We start from the raw sequence: 22,554 nt of genomic DNA, 5'->3' as shown, positions 1-22,554 counted from the left end.
TAACTGTAGTCGTTGTTGCTGGTTCAGTGGTTTAAAAAGCTAATGTGAAGTGTGTCAGCACTTATTTCTGCTTTCACTACGTCTAATGCTAAATTCCACACATGTACCTTCTCTATTCGATGAACTTTGAGAGTGGTGACACCAGAGGCGACCATCTAGTAATTAAACATTGTAAAATGACAACCATCCTCACACATTTCAAGAAAACAATTTGTTTATGCTATAACTATCTTAATTGTGTCAGTACCTTGTGACTTTGTAGGCCTCATTTGTTTATGTGCGTTCGTGATGAAAGCTGACCTGTAATGGGGACGAAGTTTCTAAATTCAGATTCAACATATATTCAATTTTAATTCCTAACTATTATTACATTAATATTCCTGAAAATCGTTTCCAGCACAAATTTAAGTAATTGAAAATTACTTGAGTGTTTCAATTTCACCTTACTTAATACTGTACCTTTAATGGACTACTTTTCAGATGGAGATTTTTCACTCAGCTAATAGTTTCTTCACAGATTACGATTTTACACACAACACGATCAATTAATAAAACGTGTCTAGCAAGCCTAAGCTTTTTATACTTAACAAGATTGGTTGTCATTATTAAATTGCTTTTTACTTTTTAAAACATTCAACGGGTAGCATGTGGGGGCGCATGCCTTTATTTTGAAGTCGTTGTGTTGGTTTCCGGTGTCACCTCTCTGGCGGTCCTCTCTGGTTCAGTCAGTTGAGATGTTCTGATGGTGTTTTCCGCCGCTTGGAGTGCTGTAACTGATCACAACCTTCAGTTGTTCCACTTCGGTTGGTCTACCCGACTCTACAGTAGCATGTCCTCAGCTCCAGACCACCCTCTCGTAGCCCCCCAGCTACTTAGTTAGCTCCGTGTGGCCGCTGATGAGAGCACCTGGCGGCTACAGCTCGGCAGCGGAATGCCTCGGAGGAAGAAAAACGGCCATAGCCCGGCTAGAGTTCCCAGCGGGCCGCCAGAAGGGGGAAGCCTCGGTCACAACACGGGCAACCGACTACCTCAGGGATTTGACGGCGCAATGGCGAACAACTTTCCGTCCAGCACCTCGCTCTCCAGCTCCGACAAGGAGAGAATCGTGAAAAGCATGCAGGAGATGTTCTCACACCTGGACCCTGAAGTTATTTACATCGTCCTGTCCGAGTGTGACTTTAAAGGTAGCTCTGAACACGGAAGCCCATTAGTCCAACCTGCTGTGTGACTCTTTGGAATGCTATGCAGTGTAACTTTGCTAACCAGTTAGCTGGGCAGCTTGTTAGCTGTGCTTTTTCCACCTCTAATGACTTGACAGCGGAGGTCCCATGTATGTTACTGACAGTATAAGTAGTCAGTTAAAACTTCACACAGTAGCACTTTTCACCAGGTTCTCCCACCTGTTGTACCTGTACACGTGAGCACCACTGGTTATGCCTGTCTCCAATACATAATGGCTGAAACATTGTACGTGCGCGTTCAATGTCAGTGACCAGGTGACTCTCAGTTAAGTAAAGCAGAATTAAAACCGAACGAGCAAAAGATGCTTGCTTAAGTTGTCCACATTGCTGACAGATATAAGCGTAAAAGCCTGTTTCAGAGCCTGGGGGGCACACATGTCACTAATCAAAGGTCAGGTGACTTCACAGTCCTGTCTGAACAGGCATAGTAGCAGTAGTTCAGAGAAATGCATACAAAAACCTGCTCCTGTGCATAAGACACCTGCACTGCGCTAACCGCCACTCTCCACGTACATTATATAAGGAGCTCAACACTGATTTAAAAGTGCAGGCATCAGTTGTTGGTGTAGATTCTGAGTAGTTGAGATACCATGTAGACATTTATCTGAATGAAAATATGACAAAAATGTTTAAAAAGTTATTTGTTGTTTATAAATGATAATTTAAAGAATACAAATCTTAAGTGTAACTGTGATATTCACTGGTGTGGATTCAGAGTCTAGCGGCAATGTTTAGATATCACTAATGCAACAAATATTATTAATGTATGTACTTTGGCAGGCAGGTTTCAGTGTTGTTAGAAGTATTGAAATATCAGTGCTAATATTTGAAACTGTTTGACACATTTTTGACAGTATTGATACTCCAGTAATAGCTGTATTATTATATTTATCTTTGAATAAAGATATAGATTTTATTTGCTCAGTGTTTTGGCAGTTTCCCGCTATGGTATCATTATCGATAGGTGATTTATTTTCAAGGTATTGTATGAAAGTCAGAAATTGCAATATCCTGACTACATTAGCACTTTTGTCTGTTTGCTGTTGCTGCTTCTTTTATTAGTATATTTTTTAGAAACCCAGTTGTCAGACACCCACGGGGGCTCCGCAGACCCCCTTCCCCCAGCTGTCCCTCCGCTGTCCAGAGTATAGTTTAATTAATATTAACTCACTCTTTGTTCTACGCAAGCTCATCAGTGCACACACCATGAAATCAAGTACTGAAATGTTATCACAAGTTCAACTCCTCTCTTTTTTTTGTTTGCTCTGTTTGTGTCTTAGTTGAAAATGCAATGGACTCTCTCTTGGAGCTTTCTGTGGCTGCTGAAGTTGCAGGTCCTATACCTTCTCCCATCTCTGGCTTCGAGCGCACAGCTGCAGCCCTGCTCAGCCCAGGCCACTTTTCAGAACCTAGACCAGACCCAGTTTCCCCTGCTCCCTCCACCAATCTCCTGACAGAAGAGCTGGACCTGCTGGTCGATCAGGAGCTAGAAACATTAACCACACAACAAGACATTAAGGAGGAGCACAGCAGCAGCCAGTATTTATCCACTTTCCCTCCACCACCATTCCCACAGCAGGTTCTCCCTGAGCTGCTTCAGTCCAGCCTCCATCCTAGATCTAGAGGGCCCTCTGGTGGGTTAGTGGAGCACATCTCTGCAGCGTCCTCTCCACTCGATCAGCTCAGCCACTACGAAGATGGGACTGCAGAGGAGCAGCAGTCATTAGTGGATTTTACACATCTGATGGCAGAAAAACCTGCAGACAGGCCGAAACCCCCTTTGGACCTGGCAGCTTCGGGACGTCCTTCGGCTTTTCAGGTGTATAAAAAGCAGGACCCATCACAACCTCAACCAGACAAGGCTGGGGTCATGCCCTCTCAAGCGATAGTCGGAGGGGCAAGATCTAAGGTGAACATGTCGAATCAGGAGCCGCTTGGCTACGTGCCATCACCCTGGAACTTGGAAGCGCCTGCGTTCTCTCCCCATATCCATGGAAACCAGGGGCCAGCATTCATTACCCCTGTGGCTCAAACTCCTTTCGCCTGGCCAAGCCAACAACCCAGGCATGCCTCTTCCTGGCTAAGTCAGGGCCCTGTCAGTCAAGCACCTCTCAAACCTTCTGCTACTATCCCAAAATCCTGGGCCCTGCCTGCCCCTCATCCTCCTGCGCAGCATAGCAGGCTTCGTCTTCAAGGGAAGGTCCTTGTGCTGATACGCGGTGCTCCAGGATCTGGCAAGTCGACCTTGGCAAGGTCAGAATGTTTGAATACTTGATAGCAATACGCTCTGCTCTCTTGTAGCATATGCTCTTCAGGAGTGCTGTTTTGTAGTTGCATCACAGCCACAGCCAACCGAGCCAAGACTTGGGTGCGTGCCATGAACAAGAAACAACCATTACTGTTATTGGAAAGTGCTCATTTGGCCTGCAAACGTTTTGTTTCTAACAAGCTGAGAAATCAGAGACACACTTTATGAGAAGATTGTTCACTCATGTTTTGTTGGCTTGTTATTGGGCTTTTAGTGATGATTTTAAAATTTGACCTTTGACATTGACATAACATAATTAACATGATGGTCAAGCACCCCTTACCACAGTGAGCCTTTCGGTCCTCAGAGCAGAAACTTTTGTCTGTGCCAAGGTCAAGGCTGCAAGCTTAAGCTGATAATGCTGGTTGTTTGTGACTCAACTCTGAAGGGCCTCTTCCTGGAAAGTCTCAAAAAAGTCAGATTACACCTCTTTATGTAACATTATGAAAACTATGTTTTTTTTTGTTTTCCATTCCCTGTAAAATACTTTATTACAGGGAAAAGGTCAAGTAAGGTACAATACTCATATTTTAAAAAGTGCCATGTAAATTAAGTTTGCAAAATCACAAAAGATGTGTGTGTGTATGCACTTGCGTGTGTGTGTGTCTGCAGAGCCTTGGTCGAGCATAACCCAGGTGGAGTTAAACTGTCCACTGACGACTATTTCTCTCGCAATGGAGAATATCAGTTTGACCCTGCTCTTCTGGGGGAGGCTCATGAGTGGAACCACAAAAGAGGTAAACAACACACATACACTCACACACACACACAATTTTGATAAGAACTGATGCAGCATGATTATTTTATCTACGTAATTGATTGCCATTGTTTCCCTCTTAGTGCTGCTTAGTATTGTTTTTTTACCCCAGTTTCACTATAACAACATGATATTTTTGTTCCTCTTGTGCTAACTTTATTACATAGCCAAGGAGGCTTTTGAAAGGGGTGCTAACCCCATCATCATCGACAACACCAACATGCAGGGCTGGGAGATGAGACCCTATGTGGTTCAGGTCAGTCAGCCTTCCTGCAATGTATAAAGCAAAGCAGCACATCTGACATGGCCAGCTGATTATGTTGCAGCACTTATTGTTCTGGAGAAAGGTTCATAAAACCCCCTCTTAAATAACATTTATTCATTACACTGTAAAGGGGTTAGGCTAGAGCCCCTTATTGGTCCCCCATCTGCCCTACAGGCCCTGAAACATGGATACAAGGTGCTGTTCCGAGAGCCAGACACTTGGTGGAAGAACAAGCCTAGAGAACTGGAGAGGTGAGAGACAAAGGGGGATTACAGTTGCATCTGTTTTTGATGTATGATGTTGACAATATTTTTTTCCCCCACATTTTGAGACAGTACTTCAATTTTGAATCTTGGATCTGTTGGTACATGTGTGTTTTTATGCCTATGCAGACGTACCACGCATAATGTGCCAGTGGAAACCATCCGGCGCATGCTCATGGGATATGAGCGCTTTGTCTCAGTCCAGTCCATCATGGGTTCACAGATGCCTGAGTTTAAACAGCGTCTCGTTCTGGAGAACAGAAGCTCACAGTGAGTGCTGCAGATATGCTTTAACCTGACTGAGTCACATTGCATTTTGACAAGGAAGATCCTGTTGTCATATAACAGAGAGAACCATCTAATTTAGGTGACTGTGTGAATATTCTTGAAGTCATGTTAATACTAATCGTCCAAATCATTGGGCTGAATCAGGCATAATGTCATTATTGTTCTCCCATCATAAGTTATGTTGACTGGATCCTTTCATATCTCCTGTTTTCTCTAGGCTGGTGTCTTCTGAGGCACCTTGTCCTGACCTTGTAGAGCAGCCTGGATTGACTGAGGGATGTAAGAAGTCCTGCCCTCAGCTGTTTTCCTCCCTCCCAGACGTGTCATCTATCGGCCATTCCTGTGAGGTGGGAATACCGGAGGACGGCGCCCACAAATCTACAGAGTCCCTCAATTTTCAGCCTACTGGAAGACTCACAGAAAAGCCTGAAATGTCAGATGGGGACGACGACATGGATTTGGGGGAATTAGATTTGGAGCTGGATGCCCAGCTGGAGCTGAATCAACCAATAGGAGATCAGAGAATCCCAGATTGCATCGTGGAGTCTGTGATGAATGACGATCACCATGGGGATGAACTGCCAGTGGCTTTCTCTGAGTCCATCAAACAAAGAGTGAAGCGAGAAAGGCCAAGCAGGAGGTCTGGTTTTGACAGGCTGGAGCCTGCAGATCTGGTGAAAGATACTCAAAAATCAGACAGTGAGGAGAAAGAAAAGACTGAGGGAGCAGAAGGGGTTGAGATGGCGACTGATGGGGAAAACCAGATGTTGGACTTTTCAGGAGATTGGCCCACTGAGGGGTCGCTTGGACAGCGACAGGTGAGGAGAAGGGAGAGGAATAAAGAAGGAAGTGGGGAGGAAGCTGAAGGTGTGCCTCAAGAAGCAAACAGAAATAAAACAAAAGTGTGGCCAGGACCCACAGAGTTTCAGAAGCTTCTGGATCTTATTCAGACTGGCGAACCTGCCAGTCAGACTGACTCTTCTCGCCCGTCATCAGTTTCCCCAAGCTCTGAAGGGGAATCAGAGGAACAAGAGGAGACAGGTGGCAGAAGTTTTAATTGTGAGAAGAGAGAGCAAAACGTGAACAGGGTTGACAGCAGCAGAGGTGAATTACCTGACTGTGTTTTAGATTGGAAGGCAGCAGACTCTTGTAAAGTCAGGGAATCAAGACTTGATCATTGGGAGGCTCTTAAAACTGAAAATGAAGTGATTAGTACAAGAGGAGGGAACAACGATGTGTTAGAGATTGACAGAGAAACAGGATCTGTGGATTTGAAATCCACTGACCCAACAATTCCCCTCTCAGCTCTTATTGCTGATTCATTAGTTATCTCCAAAAATGTTGAGGCAAATGTACAACATGACGGAGCAGGAGGCCACAATATTGAAGGTGAGGTTGGTAAAGAGCCCAGTACTGGTCCTCCTGATGTGGACACGAATGACTGCACAGAGAGTGATAGAGAGAATACAGCTGAGGCCGATGGCAGTGAAGTGTGTCAGAGTCCTGTGTGCGAAGGCTCTGTGGAAGCAGACAGCGGCGCTTTCGTTGGAGGCAGTCAGGAGAGAAAGCAACGCCAGGGTCGTAGATCAGGAAAACAGTGCAAACTAGCCCTCACCTTCACTCAAAACTGCCCTGCTTCTCTGAATACTCCTGAGTTTCCCAATACTTCCACCCAAAATATCAGCAGTGGTCTGAATAGCATCAACACAGATGATGAATCTAACTGTAACACCAGCCTTGAACCAAATTTTGACCTGTTAAACAAGACCCCATCTGAGGCAGACCCGAATCCTTCTTCACTTCCTCTGGTAGACCAAGGCTGCTCCACCCAGACAGAACCTCAAGACTTCGCCCTTCTATGGCGTCTGGATCATCAAGACAACCCTGATGAAGCGGCCATCACTTCAAGCAGCCAACTTTGTGGCATCACAGTTCTGTTTGGCGACTCCTCTCGCTTCGTGCCGGAACCGTCGTCTCCTGATTCTTCACTTCAGTCTTCCGGCCACAGAGAAGTACCGTACCGCGTTGTGCATGAGAAAGGCACACAGGTGGAGGAGAAAGAGCTCGGGACAACTCAAGACCGGCTTGAGAGCCTGCGCATTCTTAGCCGCCATTTTAAACTGGTGAGTTTTGATACATTGGAGGATCTGTATGATAAATGCCATCAGGACCTTGAATGGACCACCAACCTGCTGCTGGACTCTGGAGAGAGGTTCTTTAGAGATGAGGATGGTGAGAAAGAGGACGAGGATGGTACCTGGGGTGAAGAAGACCAGAACACATCCAGTTCGTGTGGTGCTTTAGGCAAGCCTGTAGAAACCAGGTTATGCCCTGATGTGTTAGATGAGCAGCACCCTCAAGATTTGCCAACTGGATTTGAAGAAGGGACTCAGGAGTCAACCTGTGGGATCGTCAGCAAGTCAGATGAGAGTGCCAGCAAGGCCAACGAAACAAGTTTTGGAGTTCCAACTAGAAACAAAGAAATTCCTGATGCAACTTCAAAATCTCCTCAAACAGAACTAAGTCTTCCTCAAGCAATAAACAATAGAGAGAAAGGTGGCAACACTGAATGCAAAGTGGCATCAGAAGCAGATTTCGAGGGCGGCGCTCAGGGTGTTAGCTTTGATGATGGAGTTATAATTGAAGATTCAAGGATGGAGATTGAAGAGGAGATTGCCAGCATGGACGAAGTCCACCGAATGCTGCAGGCTGAGCTAGACCAGATGGAGAGAGAGGAAAGACAGAAGGAGGAGGGGAAAACTCAAAGGAGGCACAAGGAGGAGGGAAGGAGTCGACACCTGAACATTCAGTGTGTGGAGCTGAAACTACCCACCGAGGTGGCACTACAGCTAGCTGAACTGTTCGGTCCTGTTGGAGTAGACCCAGGTAACTAACACACAGGTGAAAAATACACTTTTCAACCTCTGTAGCCTTAAAGCTTCTGTATGCTTAAATAAATAAATAAATAAATAAATACACACACACACACACACACACACACACACACACACACACACACACACACACACAGGTTTCTCTTCTTGTTCTACTCTTATTCTACTCTTATTCTACTCTGGTTCTCAGAAGTGACAAAAGTTTTCTGTCTTCTCCTGTCCACAATATTCAGGTATGTGTTCTGCTGATAACTATGAAGTGCAGATGGATCTGAACCTGGCGAAACTGCTCCACCAGAAGTGGAAGGAAACCATTCAGGTGAGCTCTTTATGTTATTTATAAAAACAGTTTATTAAATGATGGTGTGAAAGGGGTTGCTTGTCATGAGACTTATCAGCTGGCTTTACAGAGCTTTATGACAGGTTTCAGCTCAGTGTACAACTGTTTATACATGGGCTCTCAAAACGTACTGTTCAATACCTTTTCAACACCAAAAGACAGACACACACAGTTAAAGATTAGCTAGTGAACATAGTGGAGCAATCAGCAGTATTTAACCTTTAACCCTCCATAGTTGTTAGTGTTTGACCAACAATGGAGCTAAAAGCAGACTGAATATTCATCATAAGAAAAATCAGTTATGGTAGGTTTAATATTTGGCAGCAATACTTTCCTAGCTTCAGTTCTAAACTTACACTATAATAATATAATATATTAAATAATATAATAAATCAACTTATTTTGATTTACTGTGAGTCAGTTTTAGTTGGCCTCTGTTCATTAAATTAACTGAATGCTGTTTTACAGGAAAAACAGAGACAAGCAACTCTTTCCTTTCATTTGCTTCAGGAGAGTAAGTATCCTCATCCCACAGACACTTTGACACAAATTTGAATTGTGATGACAGCATATGATCAATACTGGCCAAAAACTCACATCACTTTGGTTGTTTAATCCTCAATCTCTTCTTCCACATGTATATTAGGTTTTCAAAAGGCTAACCATGAGTGGGACCTGCTCCAACAGTGTTAACAATGTATTGTCCCTGTTAAACAAAGAAATAGAAAACATAATTCTTATAGATAACACAACCATTTACTGTTGACTTTTGATCGTGTAGGTTCAGTACACTGGGGTGAGCCTCATGCAGCCAAACCTGGGCAACGAGACCAGACACAGCCGGCACCATTCTTGATTAGTGCCGATGGTTACATGTCGCTGGACAGCCAACCAGAGGCCCGTAATCAGATGCCATTCATGGACCACTGGAATGTGTCCCGTCAACACACCTCTCTCAGAGATATTATAAAGGAGCAGCAGGCTTTACAGGAGAATGAAGAAAAGGTAACCACAAAGACCTTGTAAACCTGCAGACTTCAGTATTTTTTGACCCACGGACATCTTGAATAAAATGTGTTGGTATGATGGGTTCCAACCGTCCTTCTGTCAGACCAGACAAAATCGCGCTGACATCGACCGGTTTGACGGAGCCGCCCTGTTGAAGGAGGGCCATCTGTACGCCCTCTTCCCCACCATTGACAGGCATTTCCTCCAGGACATCTTCAGAGACAACAAGTAAAAAAAACAAACATTTGACACATTTTGGTTTGTGTGACAGAGAAAGAGATGCAAACAGGCATGTTAAGCTGTAAATCTTTTTTTAAAAAAAACAACAACAAGGACAGATGTATGAATTTTACATGTGTATTCAATACTCCTGACATTCCTCTGTATGTGTTCATAGTTACAGCCTGACCCAGACGGAGCTCTTCCTTCGCTCTCTAATGACTGAGGAACCAGTCAAGACTGTGGTCGCCCCAGAGGCACCTCGGTCTGACCACCACAGAGCAGCCAGCAAGGAGAGGGAAAAGGTATTCATGAAAATGGGGGAGGGAATAACAAACAGCAGAACAGGGCAAATGTTAACAACCAACTGATATTTGTAAGACATTATTACTATGTGGTTTTCCTTATCACTCCCTTTAAGCATTTATTTGCCATCCAGGCACCATACTATCAGGATATTTTGACAGCGGCCTTATGGTATCACCATACAGGCAGTGCTGCCTGTAGCACGCGTTCATCTACAATACATCACAACTATGTTACCACAGAGAAAAGTAGAGTCCAATAATAGAAGTACATTTAGTTGAAAGCAACAAAGAGACAGAATTGGCAAGACAGTTTACCAAACTTAATTTGGATCTAAGTATTTTTTACTTAGACAAAGTAAATATAAAGTAAATATCTGCAGTCATGCATCAAAAGGAAACCTCACTGCCTCACTATCCCTTAATGTAGATAGAAGTTACTGATTACTTTTTCCGCCCTTGAAGAGCTAATAAGTCTGTATCACCATGCTCAATTTTGATTTGTCAGAGGCAAAAGCCCCTGGAGTCTGTGGTACCTGACTATCAGGATACAGAGGACCCAGATTATGTGGACTTCAGGGCTGAGGCCAGCCTACAGAGGAGCCGACAGCTTGAGTGCTTCTCCAAGGCTGCTGAGGCCTTCAAGCAAGGACGTAAAGAAGTGGCCTCCTTCTACGCACAGCAGGTGAGAATGTTTTACTGTAATATTTTGACCTATGAAGCACTTTGCAGGTAGTTTTTAATGTTGTTTAAAAGATGCAGCTATTCTTTAATAATGACTTCACTGCTCACAGTAAATCAATTTGTATCACTTCTGTCATAGGGACACCTGCATGGCAAGAGGATGCACGACGCCAATCACCGAGCAGCAGTTCAGATTTTTCAAAGGGTCAACTCATCGCTGCTGCCCAACAACATCCTGGACCTCCATGGGCTGCATGTGGATGAGGCCTTGGAGCATCTGGCCCAGGTCTTAGAGGACAAAACTACAGGTAATGAAAAATGTACAACACTGTATATGACCACAGCAAGAAGATGAGAAAGAACATTTTGTCGTGCTGTTGGACTGCAGACCTACCAATTTCTAAAACGGGTCATCAGTTTAAAATCATGTTTAAAAGCAATATTGATAGAAACTGTTAATAGACATGAAGAATTAAGATTATTATACTATGTTTAGAATGTGTCAATGTGTCAAATGTCCAGCTTTGAGGCTTACATGAACGTATTGTGTCCAGACTGACACAATGAGAAAGATGAGAGATTTCGATATAATTGCAGCAGGTAATGGGATCGGTTCTGTTTCTGAACTTTGTGAGTACTGGGTAGGTTTGCAGAACAGTGTTGCTCCTGTGTTGTGACACTCCTGTTAACTGATTTCTGTGTGTGTGTGTGTGTGTGTTTTGTTCTTCTTTGGCCTCTTTCTGTGTAGAATATGAGCAGGGTCTGTGTAGACCTCAGCTCTCTGTCATCACAGGAAGAGGGAACCACAGCCAGGGGGGCGTGGCCCGCATCCGCCCCGCCGTTATAGACTACCTCACCAACAAACACTACAGGTATACACATATGCGCACACATACACACTGACAAATGCAAAACACACACATGCACGACATGTTCGTCCTCACCCACCCTTTCTGCTATCTCTTTATCTCTCAGGTTCACTGAGCCAAAGACGGGTCTCGTGTTAGTCTCTTTGAAGTGAGGAGAACTTGGTTTATTGGATTCAAGCTGCTATGGAGGACAACACAAACACACACACTCATTCTTTTGCTCTCTCTATGCCACATATACAGTCATTACAGTATATACAGTATGGTGCACTAAGCAATCTTATTTCCCACATCTGTCAGCTTTTTGTACTTTTTGTCTCTTTTTCTCCATCGGCCATATCAACACTAGAAATATAATTTCACCTAAACTTTGTTAAATTGAGGTTAATCTTAATTCAGATCTTAGTCGATAGCATAACTGCATTCATGTGAAACACAAATAAGATATTTGTTTGCATCTTTAAAGCTAAGTATGCATGCACATTTTGTATTTAAAGGTGTTTTATAGTGTGGTTTATTTTGCTTTACAATTTTCTTTATGCCTTTTAAAGAGTATAAAAATATCCCAGTGTTTTGAAGGTTCCATGTTGGTAAGGTGGTGTTTAATCCAACAATTCCCAATGTGGAGACATGTATGAGGTGTGACGTAAAGATTTTGTGACACTTAAATTGAATGGTGATTGCATGCTGTCAGTGTGGAGGATATTCTCTAGGATTTTAAGAAATATTTCGTCCTTTTTTGAAACAGTTGAATTATTCTATTTGGCACTAAGTCTACATTTGATGCGTGTCATCTAATCAGAGATTGTCCTCTGAGAGGTGAAACCCCAAATGCTCATTAAGAAGAAAATTGTTTCTCTTTGAGTGTCACAGTGTGTTGCTCACCAGGAGGTGAGCTTGAAACTCTTCAGATGATCAGAAGGCCATTGAATAGTTTGAACACTCTCCATGGTCAACTCTGCCGCGGTCATTCTCCTTTGTCTTAGCAGCTTCCTCAGCAACATACTGCAACTTATCATTTACTTTAGCCTAAGGCCAAGCCAAGCTTAGCTGCTAATATGCTCACATGCAAACTCAGGTAAAGATTCAACAATATTAGGTTTTCTCTTCTTTTAAGGCCAGTCAAGTGTTTCCAGCCTGTTCCTGGTAGCTTTTTTTTAATCCATTGTGCCAAATTTTGTAGCAGTTGTACTCTCAGGTTGCTACACCGGTTTTGTAGGTTTAAAATTGCTTCCATTTTTCTATTTGTGATATTTTCATAAAGGTGCAACAAAAGTGTTGCCATTTTACTAATTGTACATATTGTGAACACATGAAGTATAAAGAGAAAATTGTATTTTTGTAATTCATTTGTTCATATGCTTTTACAGAGAATATTGTAATGTGGAATAAAATCCTTTATGTTCACAGCTTCATGTGTGGGTGAACATTATTGTTGTCTTATGCGTGAATGCAGCTTTGATAGTTATTTGGTAGAGAGTCAAACCAATATATCGATATCATTTGCTGGTATTGGCCTATCACAGATATGTCAGAGAAATATCAGTATCTGCGTATATTTGTGTGATTTGCACCATTTTTGTTTTTACAGAACAATGCAGGAAGCGATGTTTGGGGAAATTTATAATCAAATCTTTTACCATTTCATTGCACACATATCATTGCTGCTCTAAAATGTCCCACCTCCATTAAATATCTCCATCAAGTTTTTGATAACCACATTTTAGGGATCATTGCAAGAAATGTGTGTGTATCTACTGGCTGATACGTAATCGGAATTTTATTACTACCAAATGTCTGTATCAGCTGTGATCAGTCGGGCATTACTCCCACAACAAATAGCCTACGTAGCTTAACCAGTGGAACTGGTTAAATGTTTATTAAAGATTAACAATTTCATCCCAGACCTGGATAGTATAGGGTGATATAGTGCTTCTTTGTGTTTGTTACACTTACTTATCTTTTTGACCTTTACTGCCATTACAACTATTTAAATGAGAAAAAGTCATAAAAGCAGAACGTAACAGTTGGAACAGTGGGTTTTAGAAAAATAAACAAGATAAAAATACAAATCTGTTGTCTATAACGCCCTCATACGTAATTACAATGCCTTGATGATGGGAGAAAAATGCTGGTTTGAAATGTCTTGACTAGTATTGAAAAGCGATACAGGTATGCAGGTCCATTTACCATTTTACCATATTGAAATGGTTGCCGCCCCCCTGGCCTACAATATGGAGAGTCTCGGTATAAAACCCTTGTATTACAGGGACAAAAATCTTCGCACTGTCATAGTTTTTATTGGACGTGAGAGGTTTGGGAACCCCTGTGAAAGAGCAATTTAGAGATAACTAATGATTGTAAATAAAGGAAAAAAAAAAGAATAATATGTATTAACTCATCTATTTGAAATATTTACAGCATTGCAGTCCTCTAACATTGGCAGACTCTCGGGATGAACAACAGAACCTAAGACGTCTTTAAAAAACCTCTCACCTACATTACCCACAATGCAACTCGGCCACCAATAGATTGCAGTCGGTGGTCACGCTCATAGCAGTGAATGTATTTTGAGGTTGCTTGGCTCAAGCGTGGATGAGGAACGGGCTACAGGGGATTCTTTAGTCTTAAATTGTGTTTTTTTGTTGTTTGAACCAACGAGCCAGGGCTGACTCAGGTGACGTCATCAAACCGACAGCTTTCATGCTGTTGGTTGATTTTATATCGACTGCTGATAGGAGCTCATGTTGTTTCCTTCTCCGTTTAACCACAATTGCTACGAGAGAGATCTCACATGTTTTTAAAAATCTTTCATTTGGGCCAGCTGTGTCTGACAAAAGGGTTCGAATCAGCAGCAGCAGCAGAAAAAAAAAAACAACATCCATATTTTATAACACAGCTGCTGTGGGGGAGGCGAGCAGCACACTCAGTCACACCTCCACAGTCTAACCAGCGGAAGTGTTTTACTTTTCTTTTCTGTCGAACTTCGTCGTCTCCCTCATCTACTCAACCAGCCTCGGCGTTGTGAGAGAGGTGGCAGAATATTTCCTCTCCTCTTTCTGTCTCTAATGTCTACAGACAGCAGCAGTTTTGGGTTATCCAGTCCTGTGTATTTTTATTATAACTCAAACAAACTGTATGTGGAGTATTGCTTTTGCCAGCACGGTGAAGTCGTCAAAGGCGGCAGCGAGCATCCGCCTGCTAGAGATTGAGAAAACTGACAAGAAAGGTAATTATCTTTCTCTCCGTCCTTCTTTACTTAATCTTGATATAAGACTCAGTTACTAAGGCCTTCTTGGGTACTGTTCTTTTTTTAAATTCTTTTCTTTTCTGTGTGGAAATGTAGGACATTGAGAGCACACAATGTGGGCAAAAAACTAGACTTGTTTCAACATTTGAATTTTAAAATGAACAAGTTTATTATGACCCACTCACGTGAGAAGAAACTAAACAATTATGAATGTGTAAAGCAACTTTTTCTGTAAACTGCATTAATTGAGAAGTGTGAAACGGTTGAATCAGTTGCAACTAAGGTTTCTTCTTTGTTTTCTTAATTACTCTATTCTCCTGATCCTGGCTGTGTCTGTAGAGAGTTTTAAAACAAAGACTTCTTCTCAGGGTGATTTAGAAAGCTGAATTGTGGGGGGAAAAAGCGCTGATTAAAGTGTCCCATCTACGTGATGGAGATGGACGTCTTTCCATCTTGATGACTGTAAGTGTGTGTGTGTCATGGCTGGTGGTTTTGAGGTTGTGACTTGTTATTTCTTTTTCACGAATATAATGGTCATATTGTTAATGTAATTGAAATTAATTGAATTTACCACATCAGAGAAGTCATAAGAAGCCACAAGCATATTTAGTTAGTCATCTTAAAAAACACATCAGAATTCATATGTAAAACTTAATGAAGAGGCATTTACACAGAAACGTCCATGTCCGTTATCAGATGTCTGTTTGTTGGAGAATCAAGACGGCTATGAGGGAGATACATCAGAGTAATCTGACTACATTTGTGTGAGATGATACAGCAAACAGGAATTTGTTGTCAGTGAGGCGCTGTTAAAGTCCTCTGGATCAAGCTGTGAATTCTGGGTCACACCCAAACACACGAGTCTTTACTTCCGTGTTGAATCAGTACTTTGTTTTACATTCAGTGCTTCACTTTAACTTTTCTCTGTAGATTTAAACGACGTCTGTTGGAGCAACTGAAGTCGGTGTTGTGTGCGTTTTGCCGCACTCTCGCAGTTGACTCCTTCAGCATCGTCGAAGCAGATATTCGTTATTTTGTCTTGCAACATGTAATGTAGTACCAGCCCTGCATGGTAGGCTTCGTGCTGTGTGAGAAGAATCTCTCAGCTTGTATGTGTGTGATGAATGAATGTATGTGAAACATGTAAAGATGCTTAAATGAGCAATTTGCTGAAGCATCTTAGTGTTATAACCGTTCCGTCTCTTCAAAGACGGGTGACAGAGTGAAGACAGGTGCCTCGAGTTGGTAACATATCCTCTCTCTGTCTCTCTTCCCTCAGTTGATTTCCAGCCTCAACTCTGAGACGCTTGGACGGAATGACGGCCCGTGTGATCGTCAAAGAGAAGGACCAGAACCCGGACGTGCTGAAAAGGCCGAGCAGCAGTGAGACGAGCCGAGAAGGCGTCCACGACTAAGGCGTTATGTGAAGCGTCTGCAAATCTCACTGCTGGATATCTGCGGACTGTGCATACAAAGGCACATTTAAGGTCTCAAAAAAAGAAAAGAGAGAGAATTTCTAAGTCGGCTCAACAAGCTGAATGACCGCTGAACTCTTAAGGGATGGAGTAACCACAAGTCAGGGCTGCCAATCACCTGCTATGAGAACGACACGGAAGTACAGCACACAGAGAGTGATCGCCGCTTTTGACTGCCTTGTGAACACTGTGTCTCTCCACATCGAAAAGCCCCACGAAAACCACACCTGAGACCATTTCCTCCAAACCAAAAACATCTCGAGGGGGGCAAGACTGTTCGGAGCAGCCATGAATGGCCTAACTGAGATGTCGGTGAAGTGTGTCCTGGTCGGCGACAGCGCCGTGGGCAAGACGGCCCTGCTGGTCCGCTTCACCTCAGAGACCTTCCCGGACATGTACAGGCCAACAGTGTTCGAGAACACCGGGGTGGAGGTGTACATGGACGGGGTTCAGATCAGCCTGGGGCTGTGGGACACGGCGGGCAACGACAACTTCAGACAGATCCGACCGAGGTCCTACCAGCAGGCCGACATCGTCCTCATCTGCTACTCCGTGGCCAACCCGAACTCGCTCGCCAGCGTCCAGCACAAGTGGATCGCAGAGGTTCGAGAGAACTTGCCCAAGGTGCCCGTGTTGGTTGTGGCCACCCAGACGGATCTGCGGGAGATGGGGGCGTACAGGGGCAACTGCATCTCAGCCGCGGAGGGGAGAGAGGTGGCTCATGAAATCCGCGCCAAAGGCTACGTGGAGTGCTCGTCCTTAAGCAACCGGGGCGTGCAACAGGTGTTTGAGTATGCCGTGCGGATGGCCGTGAACCAGGCCAAGAAGCGGGCCAGGCGGCGGATGTTCAGCATAAACCAGTGTAAGGTCTTTTGACCTTTGACCTTGACTTGGTGGGCTCCTGAGCCTCCATGAGCTGACTTTTTCAATGGTACTGTGTTTTCAGCGTGCTGTTCAAACTCAGCGAGGGGCCCAGCTACAAGACCCCAAAGTTTTATTATTTCGACACGGTTCTTTTTCACTAACGGGGTGTCCTGCCCCCTCGAGACTCTGCTGAAATCAAACCATGTTCAAAACTGAGTTGATTTGACCCTAATAGATCCTCATGCAAACGGAGGAGGCTCAACTTTTGTGTTATCCAGACAGATGTAAAACAAAAAAAAAGAAAAGAGTTGTTTGAATCTTTTGATCTGTTTTTTTTTTCTTTTTTATGTGAGCTACAGCGCATCACATGGATGTCTTTCAAATGCGGCGTCAGAGAACGCGTGCGTCTCAGAAAAAATCCCCCAGGAACTTTTGTTGTGAAATGTCCTTTTTAGTTAAAGCATTTAAAAAGTTTTAATACTGAGAAAAGGCACATCACTCCTCAAAGCAGAGAGTATCTTAATGTCCCAGTTTGTGGTTGCATCAGTAAATACACTTTTGAATTGCAGCGTATATTTAAGTGCCTTTACTACCACGAACAACGTGACACAGCGAAGTACATTTTACAGTTGCGTGGTGTGATTTGCACGTGGCAAAATCAAATAAAGAACAAGTATTTTCTTATACTTCTCTTGTGCATTTGTCAGCGATGACTTGTTAATTTGTGCTGTGTCGGGCCGCAGATGCAGCACACTGTCTATTATCTCCGTAGAGAGGATGACATTTTATTAAACACAACCAGGGAATAAACTGCCAAAGAGTCGACAAGCAAGCCTACAGGCTTTATGTTTCCCTTGTTTTTTTTAAAGGTTATGTGTATTTTATATATAAATCTGTAGAATCTATTTAAAAAATGTGTAGTTTGAGATGTTTACTCAGACATCAGTTGCATTGAAATGAATGAAATGAATGAAGAAGTTTAACCTTGAGAGCAATGGGACATTTTGACACTTCATACATCATCCGTCACATGTAAGTGTATTGTGTTTTTGTTTTTTGTTTTTTTTTTGTGAATTTTATTTTTGTTTTATTTAACTGTATTCATCTGTTCAGGAAATATTGAGACATTAACTGCTACATCTGTATTTTAAAACCCATCCCCGTCGATCTAATTCATTCTCCATAAATTAAAACTAAGGAGTCATTGCATCGACGCAGCATTGTTTTATCTAAATCTGTACTCTTTTTGTTTAGTTAGTTTTTTTTTTTTTCCATAGTTAGACTGGTTACAACTGTCTGACAAATATCATTGTCTGACCCTGGTCTTCTATCATGTTGAAAGAGTTTACCTTCGGGTGCATACATTATGAAATCACCCGTTTCTGCCTCACTTACCCGCCGTTTGTCAAATAAACTGTCAGAATCATTAACGCTGCACACCGTCTAATTTGTGCCCTCTTTTATATGAACATCAGGTCTACCTGTATGTGTTGTCTTGTGTTATTAAAGCCCCTTTCAAACAGATTTCATGTATATAATCGAAACTTACACAGTATGGGATGTTAAGTTAGGATAGAAAGCCTGTATTGTCATTACGTACAAAATACAACAAATACAGGAGTGCTGCTGCTGATCAGACACGTTTAAATTTAGATTTAGGGCATTTAGCAGCAATTCATCCCAAGCGACTTACAATAAGCATATTTATTACAAGAAAGAAGCCACAACATACCACCGTCGATAAAGTTCAAAAGAAAAAATAGAAACAATTTTCAAGCTATAACCTGAGCATCGTAACTGCTATTCATCAAGGACACCTTCAGTGCGTAAGTGCTACGATTCAAGTGCTGGGGACAAGAACATACAAATGCATATACGTTATTTTTATCAATTCATTTTTTGGGGAACAGAAGACTAAGATATCGAATAAAAAAAGCACCAAAATTAAAAGCCACAGTAAACAAACATCACCAGCCGAGTAACATGTATAGGATCTGTATTAGAATAATAATTTAGATTAAGGTTTAAAAAAACAGAATGTGTACATTAGTATGATGTGTGATTCTGGTTGTGAATTTAGGGGTCTGTAATCAAGTGTTTTTGTGAATGCCTGGTTGAGTGGCAAAGCATGAACAAAAAAAAACAAACAAACTTAAAAATGATGGTTTCAGTCTTTATAAGTAGTGTTCTCTCAGTGAAAAAGACACAGATTAGGAGAAACGGCTGAGCAGGCGACATACATACATACAGCTAACATACATACAGAACACAGATCAGAGGTGAGGACGTAACGCGGTGAAGTTTAGATCACAGATGTGACATTAAACCTTTATATTTATCCAAGTCCAGCTCAGTCAACATCATCTATTTAGCCCCAAAATCACAAAACCTGTGGACTTTAAGACCCGTGTACCCATATAGTGTAGGCAGATATCTGTACACTTGACTAAAGTCTCTCTGCGTGTGTTCAGGGGTTCGAATATATCTGTGAGAGGATGGTGTGAGGGAACGAAGGCCGCCCGAGAAAACTAGCGTGCTAAAGACTTATTGTGGCTGAATGGTAATGAAAGCTCGACAAAAAAAAAAAAAAAAGACAACGTGGAGCAGCCAACAACCAGGAAAACGCTGTGAAGAGCCGTTCCTCCCGCCCTCATCTCGCACCGTCTCCCGCTCTTTATCGGCCTTCTGTGGTGTTTGAAGCTGCTGAGGATGAGAGACGCCGTGCAGGCTTTTCAAGGATACGCTGAAAAAAAAAAAAACAGCTAACCACATCCCAGCACACACACACACACACACACACACACACACACACACACGTGTTATATTTTAAAGTCAAACTTGACTACTACGTTCACTCGTTCAGACGACCTCAACCATGCAATCACACTCATGTAGATAACGTATACGCAGGAGTCTCAGACGGCCTGAACATGGTGTAGACTCACTGAAGTCTCCCTTGCTTGACGTGTTACTTGTAAAATCCCCAAACCTCTCCGAGCACACTGATTTGACATCAAAGTATTGGATGTAATAATCTTTAACAGTACTTTCGGCGGAAACCTGACACCATTAACGTCTTACACGCTGCTTTTTGAGGAGCACTAAAGACAAACGTGGCAAAGACATCAGACACGCCGAGTACGCAAAAAATGTATTCATGAAAACGGCTCTCCAGTTGAGCAGAATTTAAGAATGTAGTCACATGACTGATGGTTGGTGTTTCAGGTTACACGCTGTCTGTCACACTGTCGGTAATTGTTGAGTTAACAACGCTTCGCTTTGAGCGTCGAGCATGTTCGACTGCCTGCTGTGGCCAGATCTTTCATCTATCATCGTGCTCTCTCTCCCACAGCTACCACAATGCCATATCCCTCTCTCACTGCCTGTCTCTCTATCTCTCTCTCTCACACACACGCACACACACACACACACACACACACACACACACACACACACTGTGTAGCTGGTATACAGAAGTGTACACAGATGCCACTTAACAGTCGGTGGGTAGCGGTTGTTCTGACTTCTCAGGGGCCTCTGATGTTTTATCCAAGGAGCTGGTAAATAGGCCCTTTTTCACGGCAGACATTTTGACATGGCGTAGCAAAAGGACAGACATGAACAGCGCGAACACGTATGATGGTTTACGGCTCAGTCAGGTGTTGTTTAGAGGTCGTACCAGACTCTCTGGCTCGTTGACAAAGCACTGCGGCGCAGCGAGATGAAAGAGAAGCATTGTTAAAGTCTTCCTGCCATAACAAGTTCATTCTTATCAGGTCATTCTCCTGTCGTGTATCAAGTCCCGTCTATATTGCAGTGGTGGATGGTAACGAAGTACAGTCACTGAAAGTGCTTGTGCTTTACTTGAGTATTTCTATGTTTCTGCATTTTAGAGAGAAATATTTATATTGTTACTCAGCTATTTGATAACTTTTGTTCCTTTGCAGATTCAGATAAATGACAGAAAAGATAATCAACTAATAAATTATGATGAATCATAAGCTTCCCAGGTTTGATAGCGTATATTTAGATTTTTACCGAAATAATATTTTCAACTGAGGGATGTAACTTTTTTTCTATACTGTGGTATAGCTACTTTACGCTTTGTAGACCCTCAACACGCACTCCTGCTCGGCACCCACATCTGACAGGGTGTAGCTTCGCAGCGACAGCAAAGATTTAGGCTTAAAAAAAAAGGGTGTAAACATTATCTCTTAAAATCAATTTGGGATCTCTAGCCCTCTGGAAACAGCAGACAAGCTGCATGAAGCCAATTTATGTTTTAACATTTTAAAAGCTTCCAGATGCTTCAGCTGTTTAAGAGAGTCCTGCAGCGGTGTTTTGCTGTGAATCTACAGAAATTGTTTTGTGGACAACGAAACGTCACCTGCACTTCCATCCACTCGGGGAATAGCAGGGAAAGTTTCATATTTTGGCGGACTTATCCTTTAAGTTGATTTTGATGATGACGTACTTTTGTCTAAGTCATGTCTTAAATGCAGGGATTTTCTGCACTGTGGAATTGCTAATTTTACTTAAAAACTGAGCAGTTCCCATGCGACCTTGTTCTGTGTTTTAAAGCACATCCGTCCGCCAAGACGTTTCCACTTCCTCGCCCCTTTTTGATGAACAGCCTTCAGTGGCTGCTTTCAATGTCACAGTCCTGTTTCACGTCAGACATGTTGACTTGCCATGGTAGAAACAAGACAAGTGGAACAAGTAACACTGTCGATGGCCACTGCCTGTCCCACTTCCCCAGTCAGACGTGACTGCGTGACAGTTCGCACAACAGCAGGACCCGGAGACTGAAGCAGCTCAACACAATTCAGCCATTCGTTCATTTCACCATCGACAGCCGCGCTTTCCCTCCTGTGACATGTCAAAATGTCCATAAAGCAACACGTCTTCTGCTGCAACTATGCTGCATATTAATGTGTTTTCAACAAGAGTGCAGATCTGTGCACAGAAGAATGACTGGACATGTACCTTTCATTGTTGCGTTTGTTGTTTAAATGGGATTTACAGATAGTAAAAAATATAAATAAATACAGAATATCACTCTGTTGTTCACCCTACTCACCCTACGCAAATGTAGCATAGACACTGCTGATAACTGAGGGAAGGCGATAATCATTGCACACACACACACACACACACACACACACTTCTTTAGCTCTTACTACACCACTGCTCTTTGCTTCTTATGTCTTTATCTGTGTCCCTACCTCTCTGTCTTTCTCACCCTCTGAAGCTCCCCCACTCTCCTTCCTTTTCTGCCCCAGCCCCCAACTATCCCCCACCACACACACACATCTACTGCAAGAATGTCGACACGCACACACCCCTGATATACTTTGCACCATCGTTACTATTGAGAAGGCGTGCATACATGATACGATACTCTTCAATGTTCAGCACATATTAACGTTACTGCTACTGACTCTGTTCCTTCGTCTGTCTGTGCTACTAACTCACTCGCTCGCTCACACACACACACACACACACACACACACACACACACACA

At 42.8% G+C, this 22,554-nt stretch overlaps 2 protein-coding genes across 2 annotated transcripts; both read left to right on the top strand.

Annotated features, from left to right (window-relative positions):
• The first annotated feature begins 669 nt into the window (after positions 1 to 669).
• Positions 670 to 12,856, top strand: n4bp2 (NEDD4 binding protein 2). Its single transcript, XM_037072406.1, has 16 exons — positions 670 to 1,184; positions 2,522 to 3,494; positions 4,162 to 4,286; positions 4,474 to 4,562; positions 4,746 to 4,822; positions 4,964 to 5,104; positions 5,340 to 8,008; positions 8,250 to 8,335; positions 8,825 to 8,870; positions 9,138 to 9,361; positions 9,468 to 9,592; positions 9,762 to 9,888; positions 10,397 to 10,573; positions 10,712 to 10,880; positions 11,321 to 11,444; positions 11,548 to 12,856. Exons 1-16 carry the CDS (start codon positions 932 to 934, stop codon positions 11,591 to 11,593), a joined length of 5,451 nt encoding a protein of 1,816 aa, XP_036928301.1. The 5' UTR covers positions 670 to 931; the 3' UTR covers positions 11,594 to 12,856.
• Positions 12,857 to 14,063: 1,207 nt separating this feature from the next.
• Positions 14,064 to 18,488, top strand: rhoh (ras homolog family member H). Its single transcript, XM_037094452.1, has 2 exons — positions 14,064 to 14,670; positions 15,971 to 18,488. The coding sequence occupies exon 2, from the start codon at positions 16,455 to 16,457 to the stop codon at positions 17,040 to 17,042; it is 588 nt and encodes a 195-aa protein (XP_036950347.1). The 5' UTR covers positions 14,064 to 14,670; positions 15,971 to 16,454; the 3' UTR covers positions 17,043 to 18,488.
• Positions 18,489 to 22,554: the final 4,066 nt, after the last annotated feature.

Source organism: Acanthopagrus latus, chromosome 1 (genome assembly GCF_904848185.1).
Source record: "Acanthopagrus latus isolate v.2019 chromosome 1, fAcaLat1.1, whole genome shotgun sequence".
Lineage (NCBI taxonomy): Eukaryota > Metazoa > Chordata > Actinopteri > Spariformes > Sparidae > Acanthopagrus > Acanthopagrus latus.
The sequence above is the reverse complement of the archived record's forward strand: the minus strand, read 5'-3'. Positions and strand labels throughout refer to the sequence as shown.